This window comes from Hoplias malabaricus, chromosome 4 (genome assembly GCF_029633855.1).
Source record: "Hoplias malabaricus isolate fHopMal1 chromosome 4, fHopMal1.hap1, whole genome shotgun sequence".
In the NCBI taxonomy this organism is placed as follows: domain Eukaryota; kingdom Metazoa; phylum Chordata; class Actinopteri; order Characiformes; family Erythrinidae; genus Hoplias; species Hoplias malabaricus.
The window spans coordinates 36894513-36922058 of NC_089803.1; the positions used below are offsets into that span (position 1 = coordinate 36894513).

Genomic DNA, 27546 nt, shown 5'->3' on the forward strand with positions numbered 1-27546 from the left:
CTTTTAATAGAATGTCATAAATTAGTCTGACACTGATGAACACAGCCGAAACGGTCAAACAGTATTATGCCCAATTTATGCTTCTGTGTCTGTGCCTGATGTGCACCTTTTCAGAAATTTAACTTGTTGCGTCTACGCAGATCACAATGACTGTGATTGGTCTGCAGTTGGACGAACACGGTTAGAGTTGCTCAGGTCAAGAAGTCTAGAAATATTTACTCCTCTACACTACATGCCCAAAATATAGGGTGACCAGATCTGAGATGGTGTAAAAGAGGACACGTCTCGGGGGGGGCGGGGGTCCTTTGCACCTTAAATTGCTACACAAAACATGGGAATTTATTTTTTATATTTCATCCAAGAACTTACATTTACATTTTGGCATAGCTGCTCGAGATGAGGGTAAGTGCACGAGCTTTGCCTGATGTAAACAAGGACTACTGACGTGCAGACGTCAGAAGATTTTAGGCTACTTCATCATGCCCCCTTCTCACTCAAGCGAACCAAACGGAGTAGGGGAAGGCAAGACTAGTTTGTGAATGAAATGCTTCTCGGAATTCTTTGTAAGCTCTAGAAAACCAAAATCCTGGATGTTTATGAACATTTTTAAGTCTAGCACAAAGAGAGACAGGAAATTCGCCGCCATTCCCCCAGGAACAGGACCTGAAACACAAGGTAAGTGATAATACCAGCATACATTCCTTAATGTATATTCCAGTCTTGGTGATGGGGCCAAATCACTGACCTCATCGCAAGCTCCTTAGCCTCTGCGTTTTGCCCTTTTGTTTAGCTTCCCTTTGTCTAGTTACATTTTGTTGTTAATAAAATCTCCTGCATAGACCTCCATCCCTTACTCCTTGACCACTCCTACACACCCCCATTATTACATGATGTGAAGTAGGCCTATTAAATTAGAATTGGTAACATTATCAAATTAAATTCAGAGGCAAGATAAATTCAGTATATTTTGGAAACAACAGCTCTCCATATATACCACAAAGAAGCTGATGTAAATAAATGAATGACACAAATTTTCATGCTGCATTTTATTTAAAGAGCTTTAATTATAAGAAAAAAGGAATAATAAGCCAAGCATCCTGCTTCTTCAAACCATACATTACAAAAAAAAACATAAAACAAAGCAGCTGAACATATGAAGACAGAACTTTAAAGCGGGAAAATTATAATCAGGGGTTATGTTTAGAGTTAGGGTTGTTTCTGTGATGAACAGTAGACTGTGAGTGAAATTTCATAGCCGTACATGCATTGTGTTTGCATTTGTCTTAGTTGCTTGCATGGCACTTAGTCTGGCTACAGCTGCATTCTTCCACGTGGATGTAGATGTGTGGCACCGTATCTCCATTCAGACATTTCAGATTCACTGTTCGGTTACTGGTGCGGGCAGCCTGACAGCAGCTACAGGACGAAGAGCTCAGCTCAGAGTACCTAAAACAAAGATAGATGGATGAATGAAAGGAACAATACACTAATGTTCTGAACGTCTGATGTGTGTGTGTGTGTTGACAACTAGTAATAGTTAATCTTTATATTCTCAGCTTCTAACTGTTATAAGCTCACTGATACCTAGAACATTAAAAACGGTTTCTCCAGTGGAGAAATTCTTTGCTGAAATGGAGCTTTTCAAACTCCTCCCTGGAAATTTGTCTTATCATTAAACTACTGGTATTTTATATATATAGATTATTGTTTGATTACACTGCCCCATAGAGATGCAATACCAGCAAGATGAGATAGGTATATTCTGAAGACCATGGGAAAGGAGCTTGTGCATTTTCATAACATATGACTAATGAATTTGTGAGTTACAGCTCACAAAGTCAGCTCACAAAAGTCGGCGGCATGGTGGCTTAGTGGTTAGCACGTTCACCTCCCAGCGCTGGGATCTTGGGTTCAAGTCCCATCTGGGTGGAGTTTCCATGTTCTCCCTGTGTCTGTGTGGGTTTCCTCCGGGGGCTCCGGTTTCCTCCCACAGTCCAAAAACATGGAGGGTAGGTGAATTGGCTTCTCTAATAACTGTCCGGGAGTGTGAGTGAATAAGTGTGTATGTGAATGAATATCTATGTGTGTGAGCCCAGATATGGATTGGTGCTCTATCCTGGGTTAAACCCTAGTGCCCGATGCAGTCCTCCAGGTGGACGGTCGTTCCTGGTTGAGAGTACACTGTGCGTGTTTGGCTGCTGCTTCTCACCAGTGTGTGGATTGAGTGTTCTGAGCAGTGTGGATTGTAAAGCGTCCTTGGGTGTCTGGAAAGGCGCTATATAAGTGTAAAGATACATACAGCTGTTTCTTATGCAATGTTTCAAAGGCAAGCTGCACATCTCTATTTAAGCAGAGGCACAGTAATGAAAGTTCCACATTTTTTGATAATTATTACAGCTCAGGTTCTTACGAGTCTCATGATACCACATATGCCTATATTGGGTTTTGATCCAACGACTAGTTCTTGATCAAGTATATGTCTGCTACATCTCATCTATGCCTGCAGACTTCTTTCTGTTTTGCAGAATCCCCCCTCAGCCCCTCCCTCTTCTCCTCACACACAGACTGTCACCTCTCCCTCTCCCCTCCCCCCTGTCAGTCAGAGAAGGCCAGAGAACACAGACACATTCATTCATTCATTCATTATCTGTAACCGCTTATCCAGTTCAGGGTCGCGGTGGGTCCTGGAATCATTGGGCGCAAGGTGGGAATACACCCTGGAGGGGGCGCCTTCACAGGGCAACACAGACACTCACACCTACGGACACTTTTTTTGAGTCGCCAATCCGCCTACCAGTGTGTGTTTTTGGACTGTGGGAGGAAACCCACGCGGACACGGGGAGAACACACCAACTCCTCACAGTCACCCGGAGTGGGAAATGAACCCACAACTAATCCAACTGTACACTTACTTGCTGTAGCTGGTGCAGTCTCCTTCACAATGTGTCAGATCGACTATGTTCTCTGACTGACATTCATTGTGAATTATGTAGTCAGAAATGGTTTCTATTTTACATCCTTTCTCCTTCTCCACACCTGAAACATACATAGATAGAATGCTTTATGACTGAGGCTCAGATTTTTAAAGTAAAAAAGAAAACATCGAACAAGCAAACAGTATTGCTGGTGAAGCTATCATACTACTGTGATGAACACAGCCACATGGGCTCTGGAGAACTTTGGAAAATCATTGTAACTTAATATCAAGAAATAAAACCTGAAACTGTACTATGCAAAGATGATGCCATTTATTAATTCTGCACAGAAATGCCAATAGGTTCTCTGGGGATAAATTCATCCAAAATTTACAGAAAGACAGTGAAAATGTGTTCTGTGAGTCCACATTCCAGCCTCCTACGATTAAAAACTTATAATTAAATGAAAAGGTGATGTTATGCCTCTTATCAGTTTTTAGTTTGTTTGTTTTGAGTATGTTTTAGGCATCAATTTCTAAATTAAGTTAATCTTCAAAAAGATCTTTTGAAAATCTTTGTCCTTTTATCTGTTAAATAAAGGTTTAAGTCAATTATCCAACTACAAATTGTAGTTTTCATTGCATTTTTAGAAGTGTCCCACATTTTTTATTTAGAAATGGGGTTTGTATATACTAGTATAGTGTATTATGATTGTTATACTCACAAACTTGGCAGCAGCCATCAGCAGCAATCTGCATTGTACCCTATAGATCAGAGATCACACCAGAATATCACTTCAGTGCAGCTATATTTCAGCAACTCGTTATTTTTATGTTATTTATTAACAACACAACTATTTACCCCAGAGTAAAATTTGACTTTATGTAAAATGGTCCTAGTATTAAGGTGATAATAATGTGACAGATATTTTTGTAAGAAGATTTTTTAAAATTCTGTGATTACAAAAGTGTAATTTGGAATATGATCCAGGCCATTTAAAACTTAGGATTAAATTTCTTGTTTAAGTAAATATTAGACAGACATTTCCTAGAATCTATGCATGCCCGTGTTATTAATAAAAACTAGTATGATTTTTCTATTAGATATTTACTTGCTATATAATATTGAGTGTGTGTATGTGTATGGATATGTGTATAATATTTACAGGCTGGCAGTTGTCGATGCTGAATGGAGGACAATGGATCTTGTAGTTGGTAGTAATGTATTCTCCATTAATGTATGCACAGGTAAATCTGTCGCAGCCCTCATCCTTGGGAGACCACTCTTCTCCACTCTATAAGATATATAGAAAAGTACAGTTAAAATCATGCACACCCTACATATTCTACTTAAATCCTCTTACAGTTTACAAAGACTTTTAAAAAATCAATACTCTCTTACTCTGCCTTCTCCTGATGTGCAAATGTAACATTGGTCCTCACTCTGATATATTTGCATGCAAATGTTTGGACACTGTTCTTCAAATTACATTTAAAAGATTAAAGTAATTTAACATGTCATTTACAGGAAACAAACCTAAATATGCCAGGGCAAAATCTAGTGCATAATTATAGAATGTGCCATAAATTCTGCACAGGCTAGATTTTATTTATTTATATTTTTTACGATTACCAAATTTTATCCCCAATTTATTGATTGTTAATCCACCCGTTATTACTCCCCAATCACACAATACAACTAACCTGGGAGGGTGTAGGCAGAACAGTTTTCTCTGAAATATGTGAAGCCCAATACTACTTCTGTTACTTAACTGCTAACACAACAAACTAGACATCTCAACACACTTGGAGGACGATGTCAAGATATGGTTGCATTGAATGTGCATGTAATGAGGAGAGACCAATAATCTCCTGGTGACAGGACCAATGTTTTGATCACTACACATCTGCATAACTTGGGAGCCAATCAAGCCATATTTAATTTCTTTCAATATATTCAATAATAATCATTTATTCATTCATTATCTGAACACACCAAACTCCTCACAGACAGTCACCTGGAGCGGGACTTGAACCCACAACCTCTAGGTCCCTGAAGCTGTGTGACTTAACGTCCTAGGCTAACCATTTTCACTCACCTGTAATACATGTTTTGTACCATTCAGGTTTAGCAGACACTTGGTCTGCACACACTTTCCACAGCATTCATCACCAACAGGCTCCACATAATCATATCCCTGTGAACGAAAAGTGTGTGTGTGTGAGGCAGAGTGAGAGGAGTGTGGGGTGGGGTGGGATGGGGGTTTAGAAGGGGGAGGAGATAGAGAGAGGATGAAAACTGTCAAACAAATAATATTGGTGTTTCATCAGATATACATTTCAATGTGTTGCTTATTCAGGCCTAACAATATTGCTTTCTTTTTTATATAATCAGTTTCATTGACTTAAATGGAGTGCAAGTAGAACACAGAGAAACGTAAGCAATACTTACAGACTCACAGTCCTCATCGCAAGTAACAATTAAACATTGGATCTGGTGCAGTTGTGTTTTTGGATCAATGTCCCATGTGCACTGACAATCCTGACAATCCACCACAGGGACTGAGGTACCAGGCTGACAGCAAGAGTTTCAATATGTATTTATTAAACAGGACATCAGCAAAAATGATGCAGTATTTGTTTTAAATAAAAAAAATTACTTATCCTTCATATGTACCTCATACTCCATGTTTCTGTGCACACAAACTTTCTTTGGCTCTGTGAGAACAAAACAAATAAAATTATATAATATATACAAACCAACTCAGAAAAAAACACAATACATCAATGTTAATATGACAGTTTGATGGGAAGTCTAAGTAATATTATTATATGTCATGGATATAAATACCACATGAGAGTTCAGGGCAGCATTTCCCATCAGGCACTTTCAGTACAGGAGCATAGCCAATGTTACATGTCCCATCTATACTGGGACAGAAGTTGCTGTCACAGCCTAGATCCCACAGTAGAGACCAAGAAATGGAAGACAATACATTTTGTGGATTATTATGAATAGGACATAAATGAAGTTATAAACATATTTACAGAGATTATAATATAGAGCAAACATTTGACTAATTCATCTCATAGCAGGATATTCATCTCATAGCAGGATATTCAGGGATAAACATGGAACGTTGGGTAGTTAACATTTGTTAAAATCACATTTACAATCACAAATATTCTCAAACCTTTTGAAAAATAACAGAATAAGAATAATGCATTCTTACGGCAGGTGAGTATAGTGCAGCATTCATCTGTGGGATCTGTTTCATTAACCACAATGAAGCCAGGTTCAGTGCAGGTTACTTGGTTGTTATTGGAGCACTGTTTAGGTTTACAGATTACAGATACAGTTGATGCATCACAAATACAATCCTGGCAGCCATACTGGAACTCCTCGCCAAGCTGACATTGAAAACAGGAAATTATATTATTGCATTAATAGGTTGCCAGATATTGCAGTTAGTAGCATTAAAGCCACTGTGCAACAGTAAAGATTTGATCAAGGATTTTTAAAATGACTCTTTGTCGTCCTTATATACTGTTTTGCTTAAGCACCCATTACGTTTTATACTGTACTATTTATATCTGTATGTTTATATAGATTCTAAAGACTATTAGGCCCTTCTTCACAGGTACACAGCTCGTTACAATAGTTCTATACCAATGATTGGTGATAACGTGTGGTCTGATATATGAACAATAAAGTTGTGTAAACTACAACCACAACTACATAGTCATTAAGTTTTACAACCCTTAACATGTTGAGTTACAAGCTCATTTAGGAAGTCATCTTACCTCTCGTGGTTGGCCTGAGGGATCCAGGCATCCTGCAGCCGCAAAGCAAACATCGAAGCAATTATTACAATGCTATGCTTACAAGTCTGCTTGTTAAACTAAGATTACATTCTTGTTCTTGGCTGGGTTATGGCATTCCACTGGGAAGTATGAAATGACCTATGAGATGCTAAAGTTTATTGACAGACAGTTATTCAGAGACATGGCAAACATGCAATCTTCCTAATTAATGTTTCCTAGACTGAAAAAGAAAAACAAATCATGTAAACATTTTCAGAACATCCGAATTTACTAGCAGAGACAAGACATATTTACTGCAGCTTACGTAATACTCATTGTCTAAAAATAATCATTGATTGCTCATTGATTGGTTGTAGTGTCAAATTATTCCATTAATTTACCACAAATTGACCACATTTTTATGAGCCTTTGAACAGATTAACAGTCATTATATTACTGATATTGCTGAATATGAGCATGTCATTTCAGTTTCAAAAAAACTGAGCGAGAAAAATATGCATCCCATTAGATCAGGTTACTGACGATTCACTTACCACACTTGTCCACACACAGTCCGGATTCCTTGTTGAAGAGTAGTTGGCCATCAGGACAGAAGCAACCCTCAGTTGTCACATTCAGCGTCTGTTCATCAGGCCTTACAGGAAAAAACATAAAAGACATTTAACCTTTAAGTGTTGGTGGGTCCAGAGCCGACCTGGAATCATTGGGCACAAGGCAGGAATACACCCTGGAGGGGGCGCCAGTCCTTCACAGGGCAACACACACACATTCACTCACACCCATGGGCACTTTTGAGTCGCTATTCCACCTACCAACGTGTATTTTTGGACTGTGGGAGGAAACCGGAGCACCAGGAGGAAACCCACGCGGACACGGGGAGAACACACCAACTCCTCACAGACAGTCACCCGGAGCGGGAATCAAACCCACGTCCTCCAGGTCCCTGGAGCTGTGTGACTGCAACACTACCTGCCACCGTGCCGCCCTACGTTTTGTAACAGACATTAAAATAACATCTTTTCTTTTTGTGTGTTTAAATTATACTCACACAGACACTTTGTCCCTCACATACAGAGTGATACTGTCTGGTTGATAATTTTAGTAAAGAAGCATAGAGCCACTTATCAGATCAATAAATATTCAACAAACATTCAGTTTCAGGTTTCATAGACGTTATGGGGCAGCTGCGCCTCCCGCAGATTGATGTGCATTAAAAATTAATTACATCATGAATATGGAGACATCTCACAGCTGAATAATAAAGAAATAAACAAGAAAAACTAATGGGTGGGGGGTGTAAGAAGATTTTGTGAGGGGCTAAATACCTGCATTTTTACTGCAATGTTTACATTTTACATTTTTTATGCAATGTTTTGTGCACATTTCATATTTATTTGATAAGCTTAACAAAGTGAAATGTATGATAAATTATATTATATAGTACATAAAATCCCTATGTGTTAAACTAAAATAAATGGTAATTAGGCATTAAAATGCACAGTAATTCTTTGCAGCGGATGTCAAAAACATGTAATTTTACCAGGGGTTCTCAAACGTGACTATTTACCCACAGATTAGTGATACATGTATCATCTTCACTATAGGCAGTCCTGAGAAGGATAAATAGACATAGCACACCTGTCCTCACAGGAAGGAGGTTCAGCTGGTCCACAGGGTTTGTAAACTTTGTCTCCTTGACACTCAACAACTGAAAAACAAAAACATACACTACCATAACTTTTTGAACAATAGCAAGAAGCTAATCTGAATGTCAATAAATGGTGTCGGTTGACACTAATATTTAAATATACTTGCTTCAAGCCAAAGGATATTTATTTATGTCAACTACTTTGAATAAGGTAACATCCAGATTGTTCCTCCAGAATTTAAAAGCTGAATTTAAAGTTATTTAAACTGTATGTTGCATGTAATCAGTTACGTACTGCACAAACTACTGTAGTTTCTCCAGTGTATGCAGATGCCAAGCTGAGAACAGGCTGAAGCATAGGTCTGCAGACTGGTGCACACCACAACAGGGTTGGTCATGTGACAGCTATCAAACTGGCAGCCCTTGAAGTAGTTGTCAGGGGAGATAAATGGATGGCACTCTTTAAACACGCTGTAAAAGAAGGACGAAATTAATATTAAACTGCTCTCACATAATCCACATAAACATACATCCTTTACATAATGATTTCAAATCAGCCCACATTATTCAAGTGACATTAAATATTTACATTATTAGACACTGAAAAGTAAACTGTGACAAATATACATTGATGTCACTTCACTACTGATGGATTTATACAGCTTATGCATAAAACGTAATAATTCATACAAACAGAATTTATCTGAATTTATAGTTTTTTTTTTCTGCACTTATAACTATGAATCATACATAATTTATTTGTGACTTCAATCAATACAAAAACTGAAATATTATGAAAGATTTTGTAAATTAGGTACATAAATATAAAATAATCTTATACAGGTGTCACAATGTTGCCCTGTTTTGTGTTCCTGCTCTGTTTTTGTTCCCTTGTCATTGTCTTGTCTCTAGCCATGCCCCTTCTTCTCATGTGACTCACTGGTATTCCTGTCCTGGCCATGCCCCTTTCCCCTCATGTGACTCTCACAGGTGTTCTCATTTTGTCCTCACTATATAAGGCTTTTCCGTAGTGTTTGTCGGTCATTTGTGGGTTTAGGACGTTGTTTCTGTCTCTGTCATATTCAGGATCTGTGATTCTCTATGCTCCTGTTTTCTTTTCTGTTAGACCTAAATTTGATTTACTCTTTGTTCCAGAATTAGTTTATTGATTGTGGTTCTGTTTGATAATGATAATGTGCAATTATTTGTCACTGTATAATGTATAATGCATTTAACCCATCTGTGGCAATTAACACATATACACACACACACACACTGGGCTGTGAACACATACCCAGAGTTTCTTATTTCTTCTTTGTATTTGTCTTTAGGTCTGATTTGATTGGAGTCCAGTGTTTGTCTCTTGGTTAATCATGAGTTTAGTTTTAGCATTTAGGTCTTTGCTTAGATTCTGATTCTGTTTATGCTCTTTTCCTGTTCCGTTGGAGGTTAGTTTTCTGTCTTAGGTTCTTGGTGTTCTGTCCCAGTCTCCGAATTATTATTTAGATTTATCTTATTGTACGTCCTTTGTTCCTTACAGTATTCCAGTTTCTTGTCTTGGCTTAGACTTTTGTTTGGTCCTAGTTTTTAACAGTTTCTGTATATTGCATTCTGATAGTGTTTTCTTTATTTGTTTATTATTGTTTAATAATATGGAATCTGCACATTATTTACATCCACCTCCTAGATTCCCTATACCAAACCATGACAACAGGTGCATTTATTCACATTATATAATTATAAAATTACTGTGCATGTCATATGCACTTAAAAAAGATATTTAACTGACAGCAATTATTTTACTTTCCACTGAAGCATTTCAAACCTGTCCTTAACAGCCCAGTTATATTTGAATTATCATCCAATACATGTTCTGTTTATTTCATCTGTCATTAAATAAACCAGCAGTGATTCTAATGGAATTTAACAAATCTATGCAATGGCTAGGAGTGTCCAGGAGAAATCTGGAACACGTACTATTATCTACTGAAAATAGATGACTGAGTATTTAAGATGCTCATTTGTATACACATGCATACGCTTGTATAATCTTTTCAGAATACCATGGAATATAATGGTATGACCTAGAGGCATTGGACATGAGCCAAGGTCAACATGCCCAATGCCAAGTGTCAGCTAGAGGGGTATAACTCCACCAGCACTGGGCTGTGGAGCAGCAGAACTGTGATGGAGTGCCATTCAGTACTTTGGAATGATCTGCTGTGGGGTTTGTGATGAAATTATCATGCAACCTCAGCACCTGACCTTAGTAATGCTCTCATGGCTGGATGCCATACAATACGCATAGAATTGTTCCAATATATTTTAGTGAGTTCTTCAACAAAAGATATAGCTACTCACTCGCTGTTGAGGAGCTCACATACAGGATTGAGTGGGCATGGCTTTTTGGTGGGGGCAAGGGTGGGTGGCACAGTTGCTGGCACAGGGCAATCTGGATTGTACAGGTCTTTAGCTGGCCAGTAGTCTGCCATTATTTCACAGTCATCTACGAGTTTTCCATCAGGTAGTCTGCAGTCATCATCCTTGTTGTTGTTACAGGTACCTGAAAAAATTCAACATAACTTGTTGGGGTTTATCTTCACTATACATTGGTATTTTGTTACATTAATAACATTTTGGATTAGACTTCATGCATAACTAATAAGTGGGTAATAATATGGTCATATTTTTGTATCAAATTGTATTTACACATAAATGAAATGCCAGTTTAATTGTTATAAAAATATTAGTCAGTAATTGTAGCTGTAACTAATTTTGTAGCGTTATTATCCAAAAATAATCCACTAGTTTGGATGAAATATATTATATTAGACACTCATAAGTCTGAAACCCATTATTTTTTTCACTGCTTCAGTGTTTTTGGAATAATAGTCCAAATATTACAAAACCTGTGGTGCAATTACTGAATAATTATTTGATGACAACTAGGAAAATATGTGGTAGCACTTAACAAACTGGTAAAAAGTGAATAAAGAAAACGTGTTCCAATATTATTACCCACTTTTTACCAGTTTGTTAAGTGCTACCACATATTGTATTAAAGTGAAATAAAATATTCATGGTAATATTTGAATGCTACAAAATGATAGTAAAATTAAAGGATGGTTTGTCTAATGAGGAACAAGATTAAGCTGTAGATTGAGTTCTATTGACTTCCCTAATGAAATTTCAGAACATTACACTTTTTTCTTTAATATTTCAGTTTTTCAACACGAATTTAACTTATTCCCCTACCACAGTGTCCATGTGTGTTGTTCCCAAAATGACGGAATGGCAGAAAGACACTGAAGCCAGTGACTCCAAATGTCACCACAACTTCTAGCTGTGGAATCTCCAGGATCATGTTCACACCTGAACCTAGCACCCTCACGCCATTTTTAGCAAAAGGTAGCCTCTTCAAGACCTCATGTCCAATCAAAGCCTATATATATGCAAAGACAAAGAATAAAAATTTGTTTATTGAAATTTGTTCATCTTTTGTTAATATTAAACTTAAAATGTCTTGAAAATGAAATGACACCAAACAAATTTCAATAACAGATTAATAATGTTGACTGTGCCTTCAAGAAAAGATGAATTTAGAGATTACCTCCAGTTTGACAGCTCCTATAAGGTTGTTGTTCTTCAGGGTGATCACCACATTGTTATAGGCCACAATGAGAGCTCTGGGGCAGGATACATACTCTCGAGGGTCGCAGTTGACATTATCAATGTAAATTTTCAAATGGTGTTTAGGTCTGATCTCTTCCATTAAAACATAAGTGCAGTTTCCTTGATGACTATAGAAAAGTCCATCAAATGTGATATAGTGAGGGTCTCCCCATCCTTCACAGAAGCCTAAGAAGGAGAACAGATGAACTGCAATTTCAGTACAAAGGAAAGTAGTAAGAAACAGACACTATCATGAATATCTTTGCTGTTCATACTGTTGTTACTTTGACTACATCAAAGCACATGTAAAACACATGTTCTAGGAAAACACATGTAAACGCATTAATTGATTTGTGTACTATGACAAGAAACTTAAGCTTCTTCACTCACAGTCACAGGCATAATGTTCACAGCAGTAGTTCTCATCTGGCACCAACACTGGCATCTTCCCATTTAAACATGAAATATTCTGAACAGGTGGACACTTGTATGGAATAACCTCTATGATGTTGTCTTCAATGCACCGGGCCATGGTGCAGTTACAGAGTTCAAAGGTCTCATTTTGCTGTCATCAAAAACAATGTAAAGCATTATCCCTCAATGCAGAACTATTTTAACTGTTTTATTTTATATTTATTTATTTAATTAAAAAACGCATTTTGGTATGGAAATAGAATTTTAAAAAATTAAACAATCCAAGACTAATTAGATTTAATTTAATTTATATATTTTTCTGTTTACATCTCTGTAGCCAACATGTCAAATGCAGGAACAAAACCTTGCAGTGCCATTTTAATATACATGTAGCATATGCTTCCAACTGCAGTCTGCCACACCTGCTCCTGCTATTTTACTGTTTTAGAAGTCCTTTATTAATTCTCAATTAATTCTCTTTATTAATACAGAATTAATTTCTGTAAATCTGCTTTGGGCCACCACCAGGCTGTAAAAAGCACTATACAAATAAATTTGACTTTACTTGATTAGTTGGATCAGATGCACTGGCTTTAGGTAAAAGGGCAGCTTGCTAGATACAGGTTGGAACTCCAGTGGAACTCCAGGAGCAAGACTGGCTTGAGATTAAAACGTTGAAGCTATTGGTGAAAACACTCAAAATTCTATAACTTCTGAAAGGGGTGGTGAAATTGGTTGTGGCTGGTATAAATTGGCTAGACACAGGCCTCCCTCAATTTGAAGGAGAAAAAAATGGCATAAACTGGTTTTACTTGCATTTAATACAGAAGTAGAAGCATATTGCTTCTGGAAAAAAAAATCTTGTTCTGTTGATGCTGTACATAAATATTTAAATGTTTAAATGCAACTAGTTGTCTGAACCTGTGAATAGATTGTGAATACATAATAGACTGTATGGAAGATTTCAGACATAATGTCACAGTGATGGATAATCATTTTTTAAACTTCTCCAACATTACAACAAGTCATTTCTGATCTGTTTCTGTTTTCGTGTATCCAGTGTCAAAGTTGAACCCTTTTGTGAATAATAAACAAAGTCTTTGTCACTTAACATTCTACCTGCCTGTTTCTGTCATGTAATGATATGAACATCATCTCATTTGGTTTCACACAAATAGTCAAAAGCACTTTATTATCAAATTAATTTGTGGAAAACTTAAATTAAATTGGACCCTGAACTGGATAAGTGGCTACAGACTATAAATTAATGATTGAAATGAATGACTGACCAGAAGGGTGTGACAAGCTACAATCTTTTGTTACTCACATTTACGTCCCATTCAGGGCAGTCATAAGGTGGAGTGGGTGATGGGGATGTTGAAGTTGTGGTGGTTGGACATAGGGATGTTGTGTTTGAAATTTCACAAATATTAGAACAGATCATGGTCAAGCATATACCTGAACCAATGTCAAGCATATCATATATGATTTGTCCTGTTAAAAAACAAAAAACAAAAAAAAACAGGTTTTAAAAGAGATAAAGTGAACAAAAGAACAAATGCTAAAGTATGCTATTTACACTAAAGATTCAAGATCACTGACCTGGTTCATACTTATTTCCATTTATTATACAGAAACACTCAGTAGTGCTAGGAGTAGGAGGAGTTGTTGTAGTGGTGCTTGGAGTAGGAGAAGTCGTTGTAGTGGTGCTAGGAGTAGGAGGAGTCGTTGTAGTGGTGCTTGGAGTAGAAGGAGTTTTTGTAGTGGTGCTTGGAGTAGAAGGAGTTGTTGTAGTGGTGCTTGGAGTAGAAGGAGTTGTTGTAGTGGTGCTTGGAGTAGAAGGAGTTGTAGTAGTGGTGCTAGGAGTAGGAGGAGTTGTAGTAGTGGTGCTTGGAGTAGGAGGAGTTGTAGTAGTGGAGCTAGGAGTAGGAGGAGTTGTAGTACTGGTGCTAGGAGTAGGAGGAGTCGTAGTGGTGCTTGGAGTAGGAGGAGTCGTAGTAGTGGTGCTTGGTGTAGGAGGAGTTGTTGTAGTGGTGCTTGGAGTAGGAGGAGTTGTAGTAGTGGTGCTTGGAGTAGGAGGAATTGTTGTAGTGGTGCTTGGAGTTGGAGGAGTTGTAGTAGTGGTGCTTGGAGTAGGAGGAGTTGTTGTAGTGGTGCTTGGAGTAGGAGGAGTTGTAGTAGTGGTGCTAGGAGTAGGAGGAGTTGTTGTAGTGGTGCTAGGAGTAGGAAGAGTTGTAGTAGTGGTGCTAGGAGTAGGAGGAGTTGTTGTAGTGGTGCTTGGAGTAGGAGGAGTCATTGTAGTGGTGCTAGGAGTAGGAGGAGTCGTTGTAGTGGTGCTAGGAGTAGGAGGAGGAGGAGTCATAGTGGTGCTTGGAGTAGGAGGAGTCGTTGTAGTGGTGCTAGGAGTAGGAGGAGTCGTTGTAGTGGTGCTAGGAGTAGGAGGAGGAGTGGTTGTAGTGGTGCTTGGAGTAGGAGGAGTCGTTGTAGTGGTGCTAGGAGTAGGAGGAGTCGTTGTAGTGGTGCTAGGAGTAGGAGGAGTCATTGTAGTGGTGCTAGAAGTAGGAGGAGTCGTAGTAGTGGTGCTAGGAGTAGGAGGAGTTGTTGTAGTGGTGCTAGGAGTAGGAGGAATTGTAGTTGTGCTTGGAGTAGGAGTAGTCGTTGTAGTGGTGCTTGGAGTAGAAGGAGTCGTAGTGGTGCTTGGAGTAGGAGGAGTCATTGTAGTGGTGCTGGGAGTAGAAGGAGTCATTGTAGTGGTGCTAGGAGTAGGAGGAGTTGTAGTAGCGGTGCTTGGAGAAGGAGGAGTTGTTGTAGTGGTGCTTGGAGTAGAAGTAGTTGTTGTAGTGGAGCTAGGAGTAGGAGGAGTTGTTGTAGTGGTGCTAGGAGTAGGAGGAGTTGTAGTAGTGGTGCTTGGTGTAGGAGGAGTTGTTGTAGTGGTGCTTGGAGTAGGAGTAGTTGTAGTAGTGGTGCTTGGTGTAGGAGGAGTAGTTGTAGTGGTGCTTGGAGTAGGAGGATTTGTAGTAGTGGTGCTTGGTGTAGGAGGAGTTGTTGTAGTGGTGCTTGGAGTAGGAGGAGTTGTAGTAGTGGTGCTAGGAGTAGGAGGAGTTGTTGTAGTGGTGCTTGGAGTAGGAGGAGTTGTTGTAGTGGTGCTTGGAGTAGGAGGAGTTGTAGTGGTGCTTGGAGTAGGAGGAGTCATTGTAGTGGTGCTGGGAGTAGAAGGTGTCATTGTAGTGGTGCTAGGAGTAGGAGGAGTTGTAGTGGTGCTTGGAGAAGGAGGAGTCATTGTAGTGGTGCTGGGAGTAGAAGGAGTCATTGTAGTGGTGCTAGGAGTAGGAGGAGTTGTAGTAGCGGTGCTTGGAGAAGGAGGAGTTGTTGTAGTGGAGCTAGGAGTAGGAGGAGTTGTTGTAGTGGTGCTAGGAGTAGGAGGAGTTGTAGTAGTGGTGCTTGGTGTAGGAGGAGTTGTTGTAGTGGTGCTTGGAGTAGGAGTAGTTGTAGTAGTGGTGCTTGGTGTAGGAGGAGTTGTTGTAGTGGTGCTTGGAGTAGGAGGAGTTGTTGTAGTGGAGCTAGGAGTATGAGGAGTTGTTGTAGTGGTGCTAGGAGTAGGAGGAGTTGTAGTAGTGGTGCTTGGTGTAGGAGGAGTTGTTGTAGTGGTGCTTGGAGTAGGAGTAGTTGTAGTAGTGGTGCTTGGTGTAGGAAGAGTTGTTGTAGTGGTGCTTGGAGTAGGAGGAGTTGTAGTAGTGGTGCTAGGAGTAGGAGGAGTTGTTGTAGTGGTGCTTGGAGTAGGAGGAGTTGTAGTAGTGGTGCTAGGAGTAGGAGGAGTTGTAGTGGTGCTTGGAGTAGGAGGAGTCGTTGTAGTGGTGCTTGGAGTAGGAGTAGTCGTTGTAGTGGTGCTTGGAGTAGAAGGAGTCGTTGTAGTGGTGCTTGGAGTAGAAGGAGTCATTGTAGTGGTGCTGGGAGTAGAAGGAGTTATTGTAGTGTTGCTAGGAGTAGGAGGAGTTGTAGTAGTGGTACTTGGAGTAGGAGGAGTTGTTGTAGTGGTGCTTGGAGTAGGAGTAGTTGTTGTAGTGGTGCTTGGAGTAGAAGGAGTCATTGTAGTGGTGCTAGGAGTAGGAGGAGTTGTAGTAGTGGTGCTAGGAGTAGGAGGAGTTGTTGTAGTGGTGCTAGGAGTAGGAGGAGTTGTTGTAGTGGTGCTTGGAGTAGGAGGAGTTGTAGTAGTGGTGCTAGGAGTAGGAGGAGTTGTAGTGGTGCTAGGAGTAGGAGGAGTTGTAGTGGTGCTAGGAGTAGGAGGAGTTGTAGTAGTGGTGCTTGGAGTAGGAGGAGATGTAGTGGTGCTTGGAGTAGGAGGAATTGTTGTAGTGGTGCTTGGAGTAGGAGGAGTTGTTGTAGTGGTGCTAGGAGTAGGAGGAGTTGTAGTACTGGTGCTAGGAGTAGGAGGAGTTGTAGTAGTGGTGCTTGGAGTAGGAGGAGATGTAGTGGTGCTTGGAGTAGGAGGAGTTGTTGTAGTGGTGCTTGGAGTAGGAGGGGTTGTAGTAGTGGTGCTAGGAGTAGGAGTTGTAGTGGTGCTTGGAGTAGGAGGAGTTGTAGTAGTGGTGCTAGGAGTAGGAGGGGTTGTAGTAGCGGTGCTTGGAGTAAGAGTTGTTGTATCACATGGCACATCACAACAGAAAACACTAATTTCATAGTCAAAACATTTGTATGGGCGTACCTGATTCTTCTTTTCACATACTAAGCCAAATGAAACATTGCACTCCACTACCTGACCAGTAGTTTGTATAAATTCATCAAAAGGCATTTCAGGATTGTCTGCTGCTCTGCAAATAATATCTTCTGGAACCTCACAAATTGTCTTTCCAGCACTTTTAATATTTTCATATGTTTCTGTGTCATTATATTCTCCTGTCCTTGGATCATACACATTAAACCACTCAGTCCATTCACAATCGCATAGTTTAGGAGGAGTTGTTGTAGTAGTGGTGCTAGGAGTAGGAGGAGTTGTAGTAGTGGTGCTTGGAGTAGGAGGAGATGTAGTAGTGCTTGGAGTAGGAGGAGTTGTTGTAGTGGTGCTTGGAATAGGAGGGGTTGTAGTAGTGGTGCTAGGAGTAGGAGGAGTTGTTGTAGTGGTGCTTGGGGTAGGAGGAGTTGTAGTAGTAGTAGTACTAGGAGTAGGAGTAGTTGTTGTAGTGGTGCTAGGAGTAGGAGGAGTTGTAGTAGTAGTACTTGGAGTAGGAGAAGTTGTAGTTGTGGTGCTGGGAGTAGGAGGAGTTGATGTGGTAGTGCTAGGAGTAGGAGGAATTGTTGTGGTGGTACTAGGAGTAGGAGGAGTTGTAGAAGTGGTGCTAGGAGTAGGAGGAGTTGTAGTGGTGCTAGGAGTAGGAGGAGTCGTAGTAGTGGTGCTAGGAGTAGGAGGAGTTGTAGTAGTGGTGTTAGGAGGAGGAGGAGCTGTAGTAGTGCAGGGCACCTTATTCTCAATGACGGTGCTGTTTATGCAAATCGCTTTGTAGCACATTCCCATGTTGTCCGATACATCATAGATGACATCATCGTCGCCATATTCTGTTCCATTGAAGAAGCAGCAGCCTTCAAGAGAACATGGTTCATTTTTTAAATCAGTATTGTTGAGGGTCTAAAATTAGACACTTAAAGTAAAACTAGGTAAGATTTGGGTTTATTGCTCCTGGGGCTCCCTCTAGTGTAGTTCATTTATATAGCACTGTTCTGAAATCAATGGGGAGAGAGGGGCGTGGTTTCCTACCCTCCTCCAAAAGTTAAAATGTGCAGTTTCTGCAGTGCGGAGCCCAGAGTAGCAATGTCAGAGGCTATCTTCTCCATAATACAGATCAGTGAAGCATCATAATTATTTGGGAGCTTTAATTCTGCAGTAAACATATTATGTAGTGTTCCTTTAATTGCTCAGAATTTTAATGACTGTATTTTCTTACCAGGTTTTGGAGTACAAGTTACATTTCGACTTCCATTTTCATCACAGAAACTGCCAACACATTTAGAGTACAATGTGATAATGCAGTTATGCAAACAGGTGAGTAATGTATACATGTAGTAAAGAAACTGTGAATTGTTATACCATCGAGTGCATGGTTTTTCAGTTGTTATTTCCTGCCCAGGTGGATAAAGATTATCTTCTACCCGACATTCATCACAGATCTCAACACAAGTCTGATTCCTCTCATTAAAAATGGGCTTATCTTCTGGGCATACTGGATAACAACCTACATCACACAACCACTGTAAATATGCAGTAAAATGTAGAAAGAACAACTCATGGCACAATGATGTGCAATTTTGTAGATAATTTCCCACTGCATAATGAGTACCTTAACATTTACACTATCTCTGTCTGTAAATTACTGTGTATAGTCAAAAACCCAACATGTAAATGAATATCAAACTTGAACAATATATTCATAAAGACAATTAACATTACTACCACCTTCTTAGTTCTAAACTAACTGTCCATTCCCTCAGCTCTACTGACCATACAGGAGCATTTTGTAGTTCTACAGTTTCAGGCTCTAGTTCATCTGGTGCGCTGCACAAATTGCTTATTGTGTTACATGAAAACTAGACCATGTAGAACCAAATAATATGGTCATAACTCACCCTCCAGGTTTGGTAATGGGTCAGTGCAAACACCTTCTGGGTTAAGGCAGGTCTTGTAGCATGGTTTGTGACAGGGATTATAGTGCCATAAGCAATCGGATGGACCATTGTAGTATTCACAAAACACAGCTATTTTAAGTGGGGAAAAACACACACATACACAAAATGTATATCCTGACAATCAGAGCATTTTTTTAATCACATTAAGGGTTTGTTTTTATAATTCACAATATATATGGGATATTTCATTGCTCTTTTGAAAATCTGGTTTTTGTTGTTTCACAAAACACTAAATAACATATTTCTATTATTAAAAATATAATCTACAATTTTATTTTGAATTTGTAGCCGACATCAGTACTGAATTATAGTTAGTAATTATTTGTTCATTTGGGATGTCCTTGACAGATGCTTACGGCAGATCTCTGGGGTTCGCCAGGCCACACAGACCCCAGCTTCATTACAGGCTTGAGCATATGCTGCCACAGCAGTGCAGAAACACTCACAGTCACCGCCAGTGTCGCATGCACATGAGTCTCTTACACAGTTGTCGAAATAAGGGGAGGGATCCACCTACAAGTTTTCATGTACAGTAATATATATGATTGAATATGCATGTTTGAAAAATATTTTTTTTTTTTTTTAGTTTTTGTCTCATATATATATATGTTACTTTTAGAGTACCTTTTGGTGGCAGTCTTTGAACGTTTCACTTGTAATAATGCTGCACTGAAGTTTTGCCCAAGTGTGGCGGGTAGGTGTTTTAGAACATGGATCAAAGTCCAACTGAGAATCAGGGCAGAGGCTGTATACTTTCCAGCTGTTTACAAACTCCAGAATATCAGTAACTTGAAGCTGGCCTTGAGTGGTGAAATCATCATCACCATTTCCATTGTAGTTCCCACAGAGGCCACAGACATCTCCCTAAAAATGACATACATAGCACTGACTGATTTAAAAGCTGAACTGGCTTCACGTCTCAATTCATAAAAACTTATATGGGTCAATTAACAAAAAGAAATGTCAAAAAAGAAATGTATATTTTGCCTCTCTGTATTATGGTATGCAGCTATGTTCACTACTGGAGTAACCACAACTTTACCAAAACAGAAAGCTAAATCTGATGACAAGTACAAATGAGTACATTTGACTCACCATATGCTGTGGTTGCAGAATGACGCGAACTGTGGTTTTACGGTCCCAAAACACAGTCAGGCCAATATCAGACTCAATGATCAGGTAAAGACCTACATAACTCACTTTATACTTAATCACTGGCCCAGTCAGAAGGTCAGTGTAAGTTATACTGCCATCAAGCAAATCCAGCTGTGTTTGCTATTGAAAAATCACATGATATGATACCATTAATGTATGTGTTTGAAAATCCAGTAGAAGTAAACGATGAATTTATATAATTCAAGGACAATCAAAATCAATTAAAACATCAATTGAAAGCAAAACGGTGCTAAATAGATGAATAGTGATAATGGATAAATAAATCATTTGTATTTACTCCTAGAAGAATCCGAACAGATTTGGAGCAAGTTGTTCCTGTTGTCCCACATGGTACATTCTCCGTGATCACACTGAATGTTCCTGTCTTATTTCCACACTTGTTCTAGAGATAATCAAAACATTATTTAGTAATTTTAACAGAAGTCATAAGTTATAAAGATAAAGTAGTCCCACTATCTCTGAATCCCATTTGCTCAACTCTCTCAGATCACTTTCACTTTCATCATTTTATATTTTTACATTATTATAAATGCTGTTACATAATTATTAATGTGTATTTTATTCATATATTTTATTCATATAACAATATTTTGGAATATAATACATAAAAAAAGAAAATATTTTTAGTTGAAGTAAATAATAAATTACATTATATGGCCATTATTCATGAACCTACATTACACATTAAAATTTGAACAATTTGTAAAAAATTGTAAAAAGGATTTTTTGTCTTTAGAGTGACTTTATAGTGAATTTATAGCGTTGTGTAAATTCTTTACCATAGCACCAAGATAAGAGAGAGAAGATAACAATTTATTGATCCTGAAGGAAATTGTAGATATTTTTACATTAAAAACAACCTCTTTCAAGACATCCATACTATACCAAATATGCTGTAGTTATTTTTTCAGCATTTTTGCCGTGTCAGAACCCATGTCACAGACAGTACCTCTTGTTGTCTGAACCAGAAGTGAGGTATCTCACCATGGCAGCAATTCTCAAACCTAGTCTTGGTGAGCCATTCTTCTCATTTCACATTTTAAAGATTCCTCTGCTCCCAACAAACCTAATGCAACTATTGAGCTAATTAAGAACCCCTTCCGAAGTTAAAGAGGGTAGAGTAATGAGAAAAACACATAGACGTGGACTGAGAACCACTGCACAATGGGAATTAACCCTCCATACTGAACAAGCATGGAAGTATCTTTTGCACCCTGTCTGTCTCCCAGCTGACTAAACCAATCATAGCAGTGATGAGGAAAAACCAACTGCCCAATATCAGGTATCGCCCCCAAATTTATCATTCACATCATTCATCAGAAACGGTTCCTCTAAATCCCCGTCTTTTTTGGGAATGAGAAAGTACGCAGATGCATACAATAGACAGTGGATGGGTGTCCCGCGCAGAACCACGGCACCACAAGCCACCATGTAGAAATATTCAGTTGTGAAAAGTCATGCATAATTTATAAAATGCAAAAATTACATTTGTATATGTTTGTCTGTGAATAGTTAAGTGGAAAAATGTGAGCAGGCACAAAAGAAAGTAAAAGTCTGCATGGAACAGAGTGAGACTAGTGAATTTGGGAGCTGCACCCACACATATAGGAAGCAGGTCCTCCCTCATCACTGCTGTGATTGTTCTGTCAGCTACCGCCCAAATCTGGGAACCAAATTCTTCGATGATCAGTCATAAGAGGAGGTGTTTCCCATAGTGAGATACCAAACGAATGACAAAATAGAAACAAGATTATTTTAAATCTTGTATTCCTGGATTTATAGTTCAGTGGATTCAGCTGTTTATGACTGATACATAATCAGCTTTAAGTCAGTCAGATGAATCCACTGAAATTAAAGTTTGTTATTAAGAGCAACAACAGAAATGTTTTTACCTAAAATACAGTAATGAATTAATTCATAGAGGTGCATTAGATACCTGTACAGCTATGTAACCACAGTCTCCACTGAAGCCATAAGCCCTTTTATCAAAGGTGTTGTAGTGACCACTCCCATAGATGGTGCAAATACCAGGGCATTTTTTATCTGTGCAGTCCCAGTGACCCTGTTTACAGATGCTGATTAACAGAAATACGTTTTTTTTAATTAAGGTTGAAATTATTTTCAAAAACTGTATTAGTATCAATATTGCTAACTATTAAAAAAGCATATTGGAAAATATGTATGTATGTAAGTATATATGGATATGAAGCACTTTGGTGCAAGGCCATTCTTTTGGGAAAAAAACAACTAGTCATTGTGGATTTTAGTGACAGAAGTACCATAAAGTATTACATACATACCATGTATTGCAATCAGCTGGTATTTCTGAACCTGCAGCATAAAAATGACCATTGTGTTTACAAGGACAGTCATGCTCTTTAACGCAGTGACCACGTCCATCATCCAGAAGACCAGAGGGACACTGACATCCAGATGCACAACCTTCAACAAACTGATATGAAAAGGGGAGATATTTCAATTAAAAAAATTAAAGACATATCTAGGTGAAATATCATAAATTGGATATGCTTGTGAAAAATGTGAGTGATAGTTACACAATCGATGGTCTTGTGTACACATGTTTGTGCACATTCCAATCCATGCTCATCTGGACCAGCCTCACTGCAGTTAAAAAAGACCTTTGGAGTGGGGCAATCTGGAAAACAAAGGGTGAAGTAGTGTGAAAATTTTACACCATAGCTATTTAAAATATAACTGTACTGAACACAATACCACAGATCAGTATTCGATTACTCACCTATAGTGAACGGCTTCCAGGATTGGCATTGGAGCTTTCCATTTGTACAAACACTGTTGGTGGTGGTGGTGGTGGGGGGGGGGGTGTGAGGTTTACAGATTAAAGATTTTTAAAGGTTCTCTTTTTCATCCACTGCTGTTATGTCTATTATCTTTATTTATTTTATCCTTACCACTTACCAGTGTTCATTTTTAATGTTGATAGACTTGCCAGGTTTAACATACTCTCCATTGTGGTAACAGGAACATTTGTCCATAGCCACGCAAATACCTTTCTCATTCTCATAAAGCCCATCGGGACAGGCACAGCCATCCACAGGGACATAGTCTGTGCTGCAGCCCTGACGCTCCGAGCTAAGAGAGTCGCATGTGCGCTGGCAGCCCTGCAGCAGGTAGGAGTATGTCTGAGAGGCAGGGCAGTTCTCAGTGTATTTTTCTGAAGATGAAAAATAAGAGAAAAATGAATCTTTAATCAAATTGCCTCAAAATGATTGTTAGGACCTACTTGTTTGACAAGTTTTCCTTAGTAATCTCATTCATTCATTCATTCATTCATTCATACATTCATTCATTGTCTATAATTGCTCATCCAGCTCAGGGTGGCTGCGCCACCATGTAATTACCCTTAGTAATTTCAGTAATTTTAAATTCAGCCATTTCTGGCCACTGTATGGTTTTATAGAAATGATTTGTTGGTATTTTTCTTTATTATGAAAAATAATTTTTATTAAGTTTTTTTGCATTTGTTAAATTGTTATAGTTGATCAAAACAACAAAGAATAGAAATATATCATAGGTTGCTAAATAAATAATTAAGGCAACATAAATATATGCTTCTCTTATGAAGAATGTGTTCTGAATGATCCTACCGCACACAGTGTCTCTCCAGCCTTGCAAGAAGATCCCTTTCACTGTGCATGCTCTCACATAGGAAGAAAAGACAGCACACAGGCAGCTCTCACTCTTCTCACATGTGCAGCTTGCATACTTGCACCTCTGCATGTAAAGAGTTCAGTATGGACAATATTACATGTGCTTTCACCAGACAACTATTCAATTTAGTTTCAACTATATACATGATCTGAAAGACCTAAGGCTTCAGTTTCCATAGACTGTTTAATAGAGTGCAGAGAACACCACACACTAATAATATTTGTGGCAATTTATAATATTCATATCAAAATATTAACTACAGCTGAGTTTGGGAAAAAGACCAAAGTAGATTTCTGTTGCTTATTTCTACCCTCTCCTCCCATGAATATTATATTTATAAACTGAACAGTCACTGGATTAGGAACACTTACTTTATATCTACACTAATTGTACATTTGATCAGCTCCCCTCCACCATACAAGACCACTTTTTAGTTCTACAATTACAGACAGTAGTTAATCTGTTGCTCTGCATACTTTTCTTTTCTTTTTATCCCCAGAGAAACAGGTGAACTACAGTCTGTAATTGTAGAACATACAAAGTGCCCATGTATCAGTGTGTCAGTGGAGCTGATAAAATGGACAAGAAATGTAGATACCATGTAGTTGTAATGTCTTAAGATATTAAATTAAATGCAGTGTCTTGACATATGAGGCACGCATACTGGTTAAGATTCTCCATAAAAAACATAAATAAAATTTTAATCCAATCTGCACTTATTGTCTACAGTCAGGACTAAATATTTTCGGAGGACGCTTTTTATAGTTACCTTGTAGTAGCTTTCTGGGTTAACAGCAGAGTGGCATTTGACAAAGGGGCCTTCTTTCTCCATCAGCTTTGAGCACCAATGTTCTGCATATCTTTCTAAAAATGATACATATAAATAAAACGTTTTAACATTAAAGATTCTTTAATTAATAATAACAAAAGAATCTTGAAAAATTACAACTGACTGCTTTTACATAAGGATAATATTAGCCTGTGATTTAGCTTAGATTCTTTTAACGGTCTGATGAGTTTCAAGCTGAAAATCTGATAAAGATTAAATTTCGGTTAAGATTTTTCACCACTGTCTATATTGTAGCTGCAGGGGTCATCCAGCCTTTCAGTTCGGTCAGGGCAGGTGTACTGAACCTTCCAGGAGTTCCCAAAAGATGCTGCCGTCCCTTCCACCAAACCCTGAGGAGTCTTCATTTCATCTCCCAGCACTTTATTGAAGTTTCCACACAGACCTGGACCAAAGAATTCAACAGAATACATTTCATAGTAGTTAATAAAGTTAATGTGAGAATATTTTTAATTCACCCATGTTTTGTAGCATGAAACCACGTCAAAAGCACAGGTGGCATTTTACGACTGTGAGAAAAGTGAAAAACAACAAATCTGAAGATTTTGCATTTCGTACAGGGAACAAAAAATTAATTGGTATTTAAAAATGAATTTCTTTTTTAAAAAGCATTTAAAATAATTTAGTAAATGCTTTGTTATAAAATACATTTTTAAAAACATGTTTTGAATCCCACCTACAGTTTATTTGTGGAATTGTAGCAACATGTCCACTACATACACTACTTTTTGGCTCCCCAATATGTTTACTTTGCTGACAAATCTTGTAATATTAATGAACACTGACCACAAGTCTTGGTCTGGAAACTCTGATCTAGGGAGATGTAGAGCTGCATGATTGGAACCAGCTGCACTTGCATCTGCAACCCAAAGGATGTCTGCAGCATGATGTGGAAGGATGATGGTTTGAACACAGTGAGCTCAGCTGTAAAAAAACAAACAGACAAAAAAATAAAAATAAAAACAAGATTTTACATTTTCAAAAGTATGAGACAAATTACAGGTACCTACTTCTGCTGAGTACAAATCGGCCGTCCACGGAAAATAGCAATTTTTAGGCTTCAAATCACCAGCTAGGTTACATGACTATGCAGTCAAATATTGGCCACTGGGAACCTAAATCTGAGTTTTCTTTCTAATGAAGTTAATCTGGCTCCTCAGGGCCCACAATGCAAATGTACAAAATATGAAAATGTCCCAAATTCTTAAAAATATCTGCTGTATTTCAACAGTACTGATGTAGATTGGGGGTTCTTAAAATGGGTAGCTTATTTCAGCTCTACCCAGACCAGAAGGCTAACAGGACTCCTCCATCTCTTTGTGTCTGAGTAATCTTGTGCTTGAGTTGGCAGTAATTCCAAGCCTCACACAACACTCACCCTAGGTAAAACCAGTGCTTATTTCAAAGCTTACACCAAGTAAAATCAGTGCTTTTTTGAAGGCTTACATTGAGTTAAACCAGCGCTTGTTTTAAAGCTCACCCTGAGTTAAACCAGCACTTGTTTTAAAGTTCACCCTGTGTAAAACCAATGCTTCTTTCTTTGCAAAACATCCAAGTTTATTATTATACAAAAATATTGAATATACCAATATGTGTTCCCAGGTGTTTACATTGACTTCTGCACACACTGTAGGGGTTACATTTAGACTTGTTATTACTGGTTCTCAATGTTTCCGCCTTTAGCTCTTTGTTTGTATATACAAAAATAAAAATAAGATAAGTTGTATTTTTAATGTACTACAGCTAATGAGTGCTGAAAAAGTAGTTTTATAATTTGATGTCTTCCACAATCACCATGCTTTCAGTTTAGAAGCGAAAGTGCATGGTTACGCTAAGCAGGATCCTGGCATGCAATGCAGCCACCATTAAATGACATTGTCTTTGTTTGTCAAGCCATTTGTTTGTAGGTTTGCCCTTGAGTTCAGTTTATATAAAGCAAATAAAACATGGACTGCTATGAGTCCTTTGCAACTTCAGCACCAACCAATCCTCTCATCTCTTAAGTCTTTTAAAGAATATTAAACATTCCTGCTGGATACATGAATAATTGGGCTAAATGTTAATTGTTAAATTACATATAAATAATATAATCTATATTAGTCCTCTTAGATCCTTTAATTATAAATGTACATCAGGTTGGGGATCTCTTTCAAAAGACTGTAAACACACCAGTCCAAACATCATTACACCACTGTTTACATTTCTATTTAAATACTGCAATAGTTAGTGTGTAAGATTACATTTCCAGTGAGCCTGTTTATTTAAAGGGGTCACTGCGGTGCAAGTGAAAACATTCAGACCGCTTAGGTGTCAAATGAGACATTTGTTTTACAATAATGGTGAAGGAACCAGGGAATTCCTCCTTACAGCTGATGATTATTGTACATTACTAGTCAAAATGACACTGAAGAGACCTGCTCTTACCTGTAGAATATGGAAGTGTTAATTCTCCATTGTATCTCACCATCCCATCATCTTTGATGATCAAGACCTTTAAAAGATTGATAAAGCATTAACAAAGTTGTAATGATCATCATATTTAACATTCCTACAAGAGTTAATGTTCTCCAAAACATTTAAGCACAAATGTACTGGTGCTAGTGGCATAAGTTGCCCTGAAATTCTGGGTTAAATAAAAAAATATATCCTAAACTTTTGTTTCAATAACATTAAGGTGTATCAGCT

The 27546-nt window shown here is 38.3% G+C and overlaps 1 protein-coding gene across 1 annotated transcript in view; it reads right to left on the bottom strand.

Moving 5' to 3' along the window:
- Positions 1 to 1098: 1098 nt before the first annotated feature.
- Positions 1099 to 27546, bottom strand: part of LOC136695020 (mucin-2-like) — a 32641-nt gene continuing 6193 nt past the window's right edge. Inside the window, exons 11-46 of the mRNA XM_066668835.1 lie at positions 27286 to 27352; positions 25648 to 25785; positions 25082 to 25246; positions 24784 to 24878; positions 23951 to 24077; positions 23262 to 23517; positions 23083 to 23135; positions 22880 to 22980; positions 22625 to 22776; positions 22261 to 22399; positions 20602 to 20706; positions 20244 to 20423; positions 19773 to 20012; positions 19505 to 19661; positions 19089 to 19217; positions 18553 to 18697; positions 18410 to 18459; positions 14076 to 18047; positions 13801 to 13967; positions 12450 to 12624; positions 11998 to 12245; positions 11643 to 11829; positions 10749 to 10950; positions 8683 to 8858; positions 8378 to 8447; positions 7273 to 7373; positions 6719 to 6750; positions 6148 to 6325; positions 5766 to 5870; positions 5592 to 5632; positions 5367 to 5489; positions 5014 to 5112; positions 4081 to 4209; positions 3640 to 3679; positions 2913 to 3036; positions 1099 to 1446 (exon numbers count right to left, since the gene is read on the bottom strand). Of these exons, the coding sequence (XP_066524932.1) occupies positions 1284 to 1446; positions 2913 to 3036; positions 3640 to 3679; positions 4081 to 4209; positions 5014 to 5112; positions 5367 to 5489; positions 5592 to 5632; positions 5766 to 5870; positions 6148 to 6325; positions 6719 to 6750; positions 7273 to 7373; positions 8378 to 8447; positions 8683 to 8858; positions 10749 to 10950; positions 11643 to 11829; positions 11998 to 12245; positions 12450 to 12624; positions 13801 to 13967; positions 14076 to 18047; positions 18410 to 18459; positions 18553 to 18697; positions 19089 to 19217; positions 19505 to 19661; positions 19773 to 20012; positions 20244 to 20423; positions 20602 to 20706; positions 22261 to 22399; positions 22625 to 22776; positions 22880 to 22980; positions 23083 to 23135; positions 23262 to 23517; positions 23951 to 24077; positions 24784 to 24878; positions 25082 to 25246; positions 25648 to 25785; positions 27286 to 27352 (8631 nt within the window). The 3' untranslated portion in view covers positions 1099 to 1283. The remainder of the gene's footprint in view (positions 1447 to 2912; positions 3037 to 3639; positions 3680 to 4080; positions 4210 to 5013; positions 5113 to 5366; positions 5490 to 5591; positions 5633 to 5765; positions 5871 to 6147; positions 6326 to 6718; positions 6751 to 7272; positions 7374 to 8377; positions 8448 to 8682; positions 8859 to 10748; positions 10951 to 11642; positions 11830 to 11997; positions 12246 to 12449; positions 12625 to 13800; positions 13968 to 14075; positions 18048 to 18409; positions 18460 to 18552; positions 18698 to 19088; positions 19218 to 19504; positions 19662 to 19772; positions 20013 to 20243; positions 20424 to 20601; positions 20707 to 22260; positions 22400 to 22624; positions 22777 to 22879; positions 22981 to 23082; positions 23136 to 23261; positions 23518 to 23950; positions 24078 to 24783; positions 24879 to 25081; positions 25247 to 25647; positions 25786 to 27285; positions 27353 to 27546) is intronic.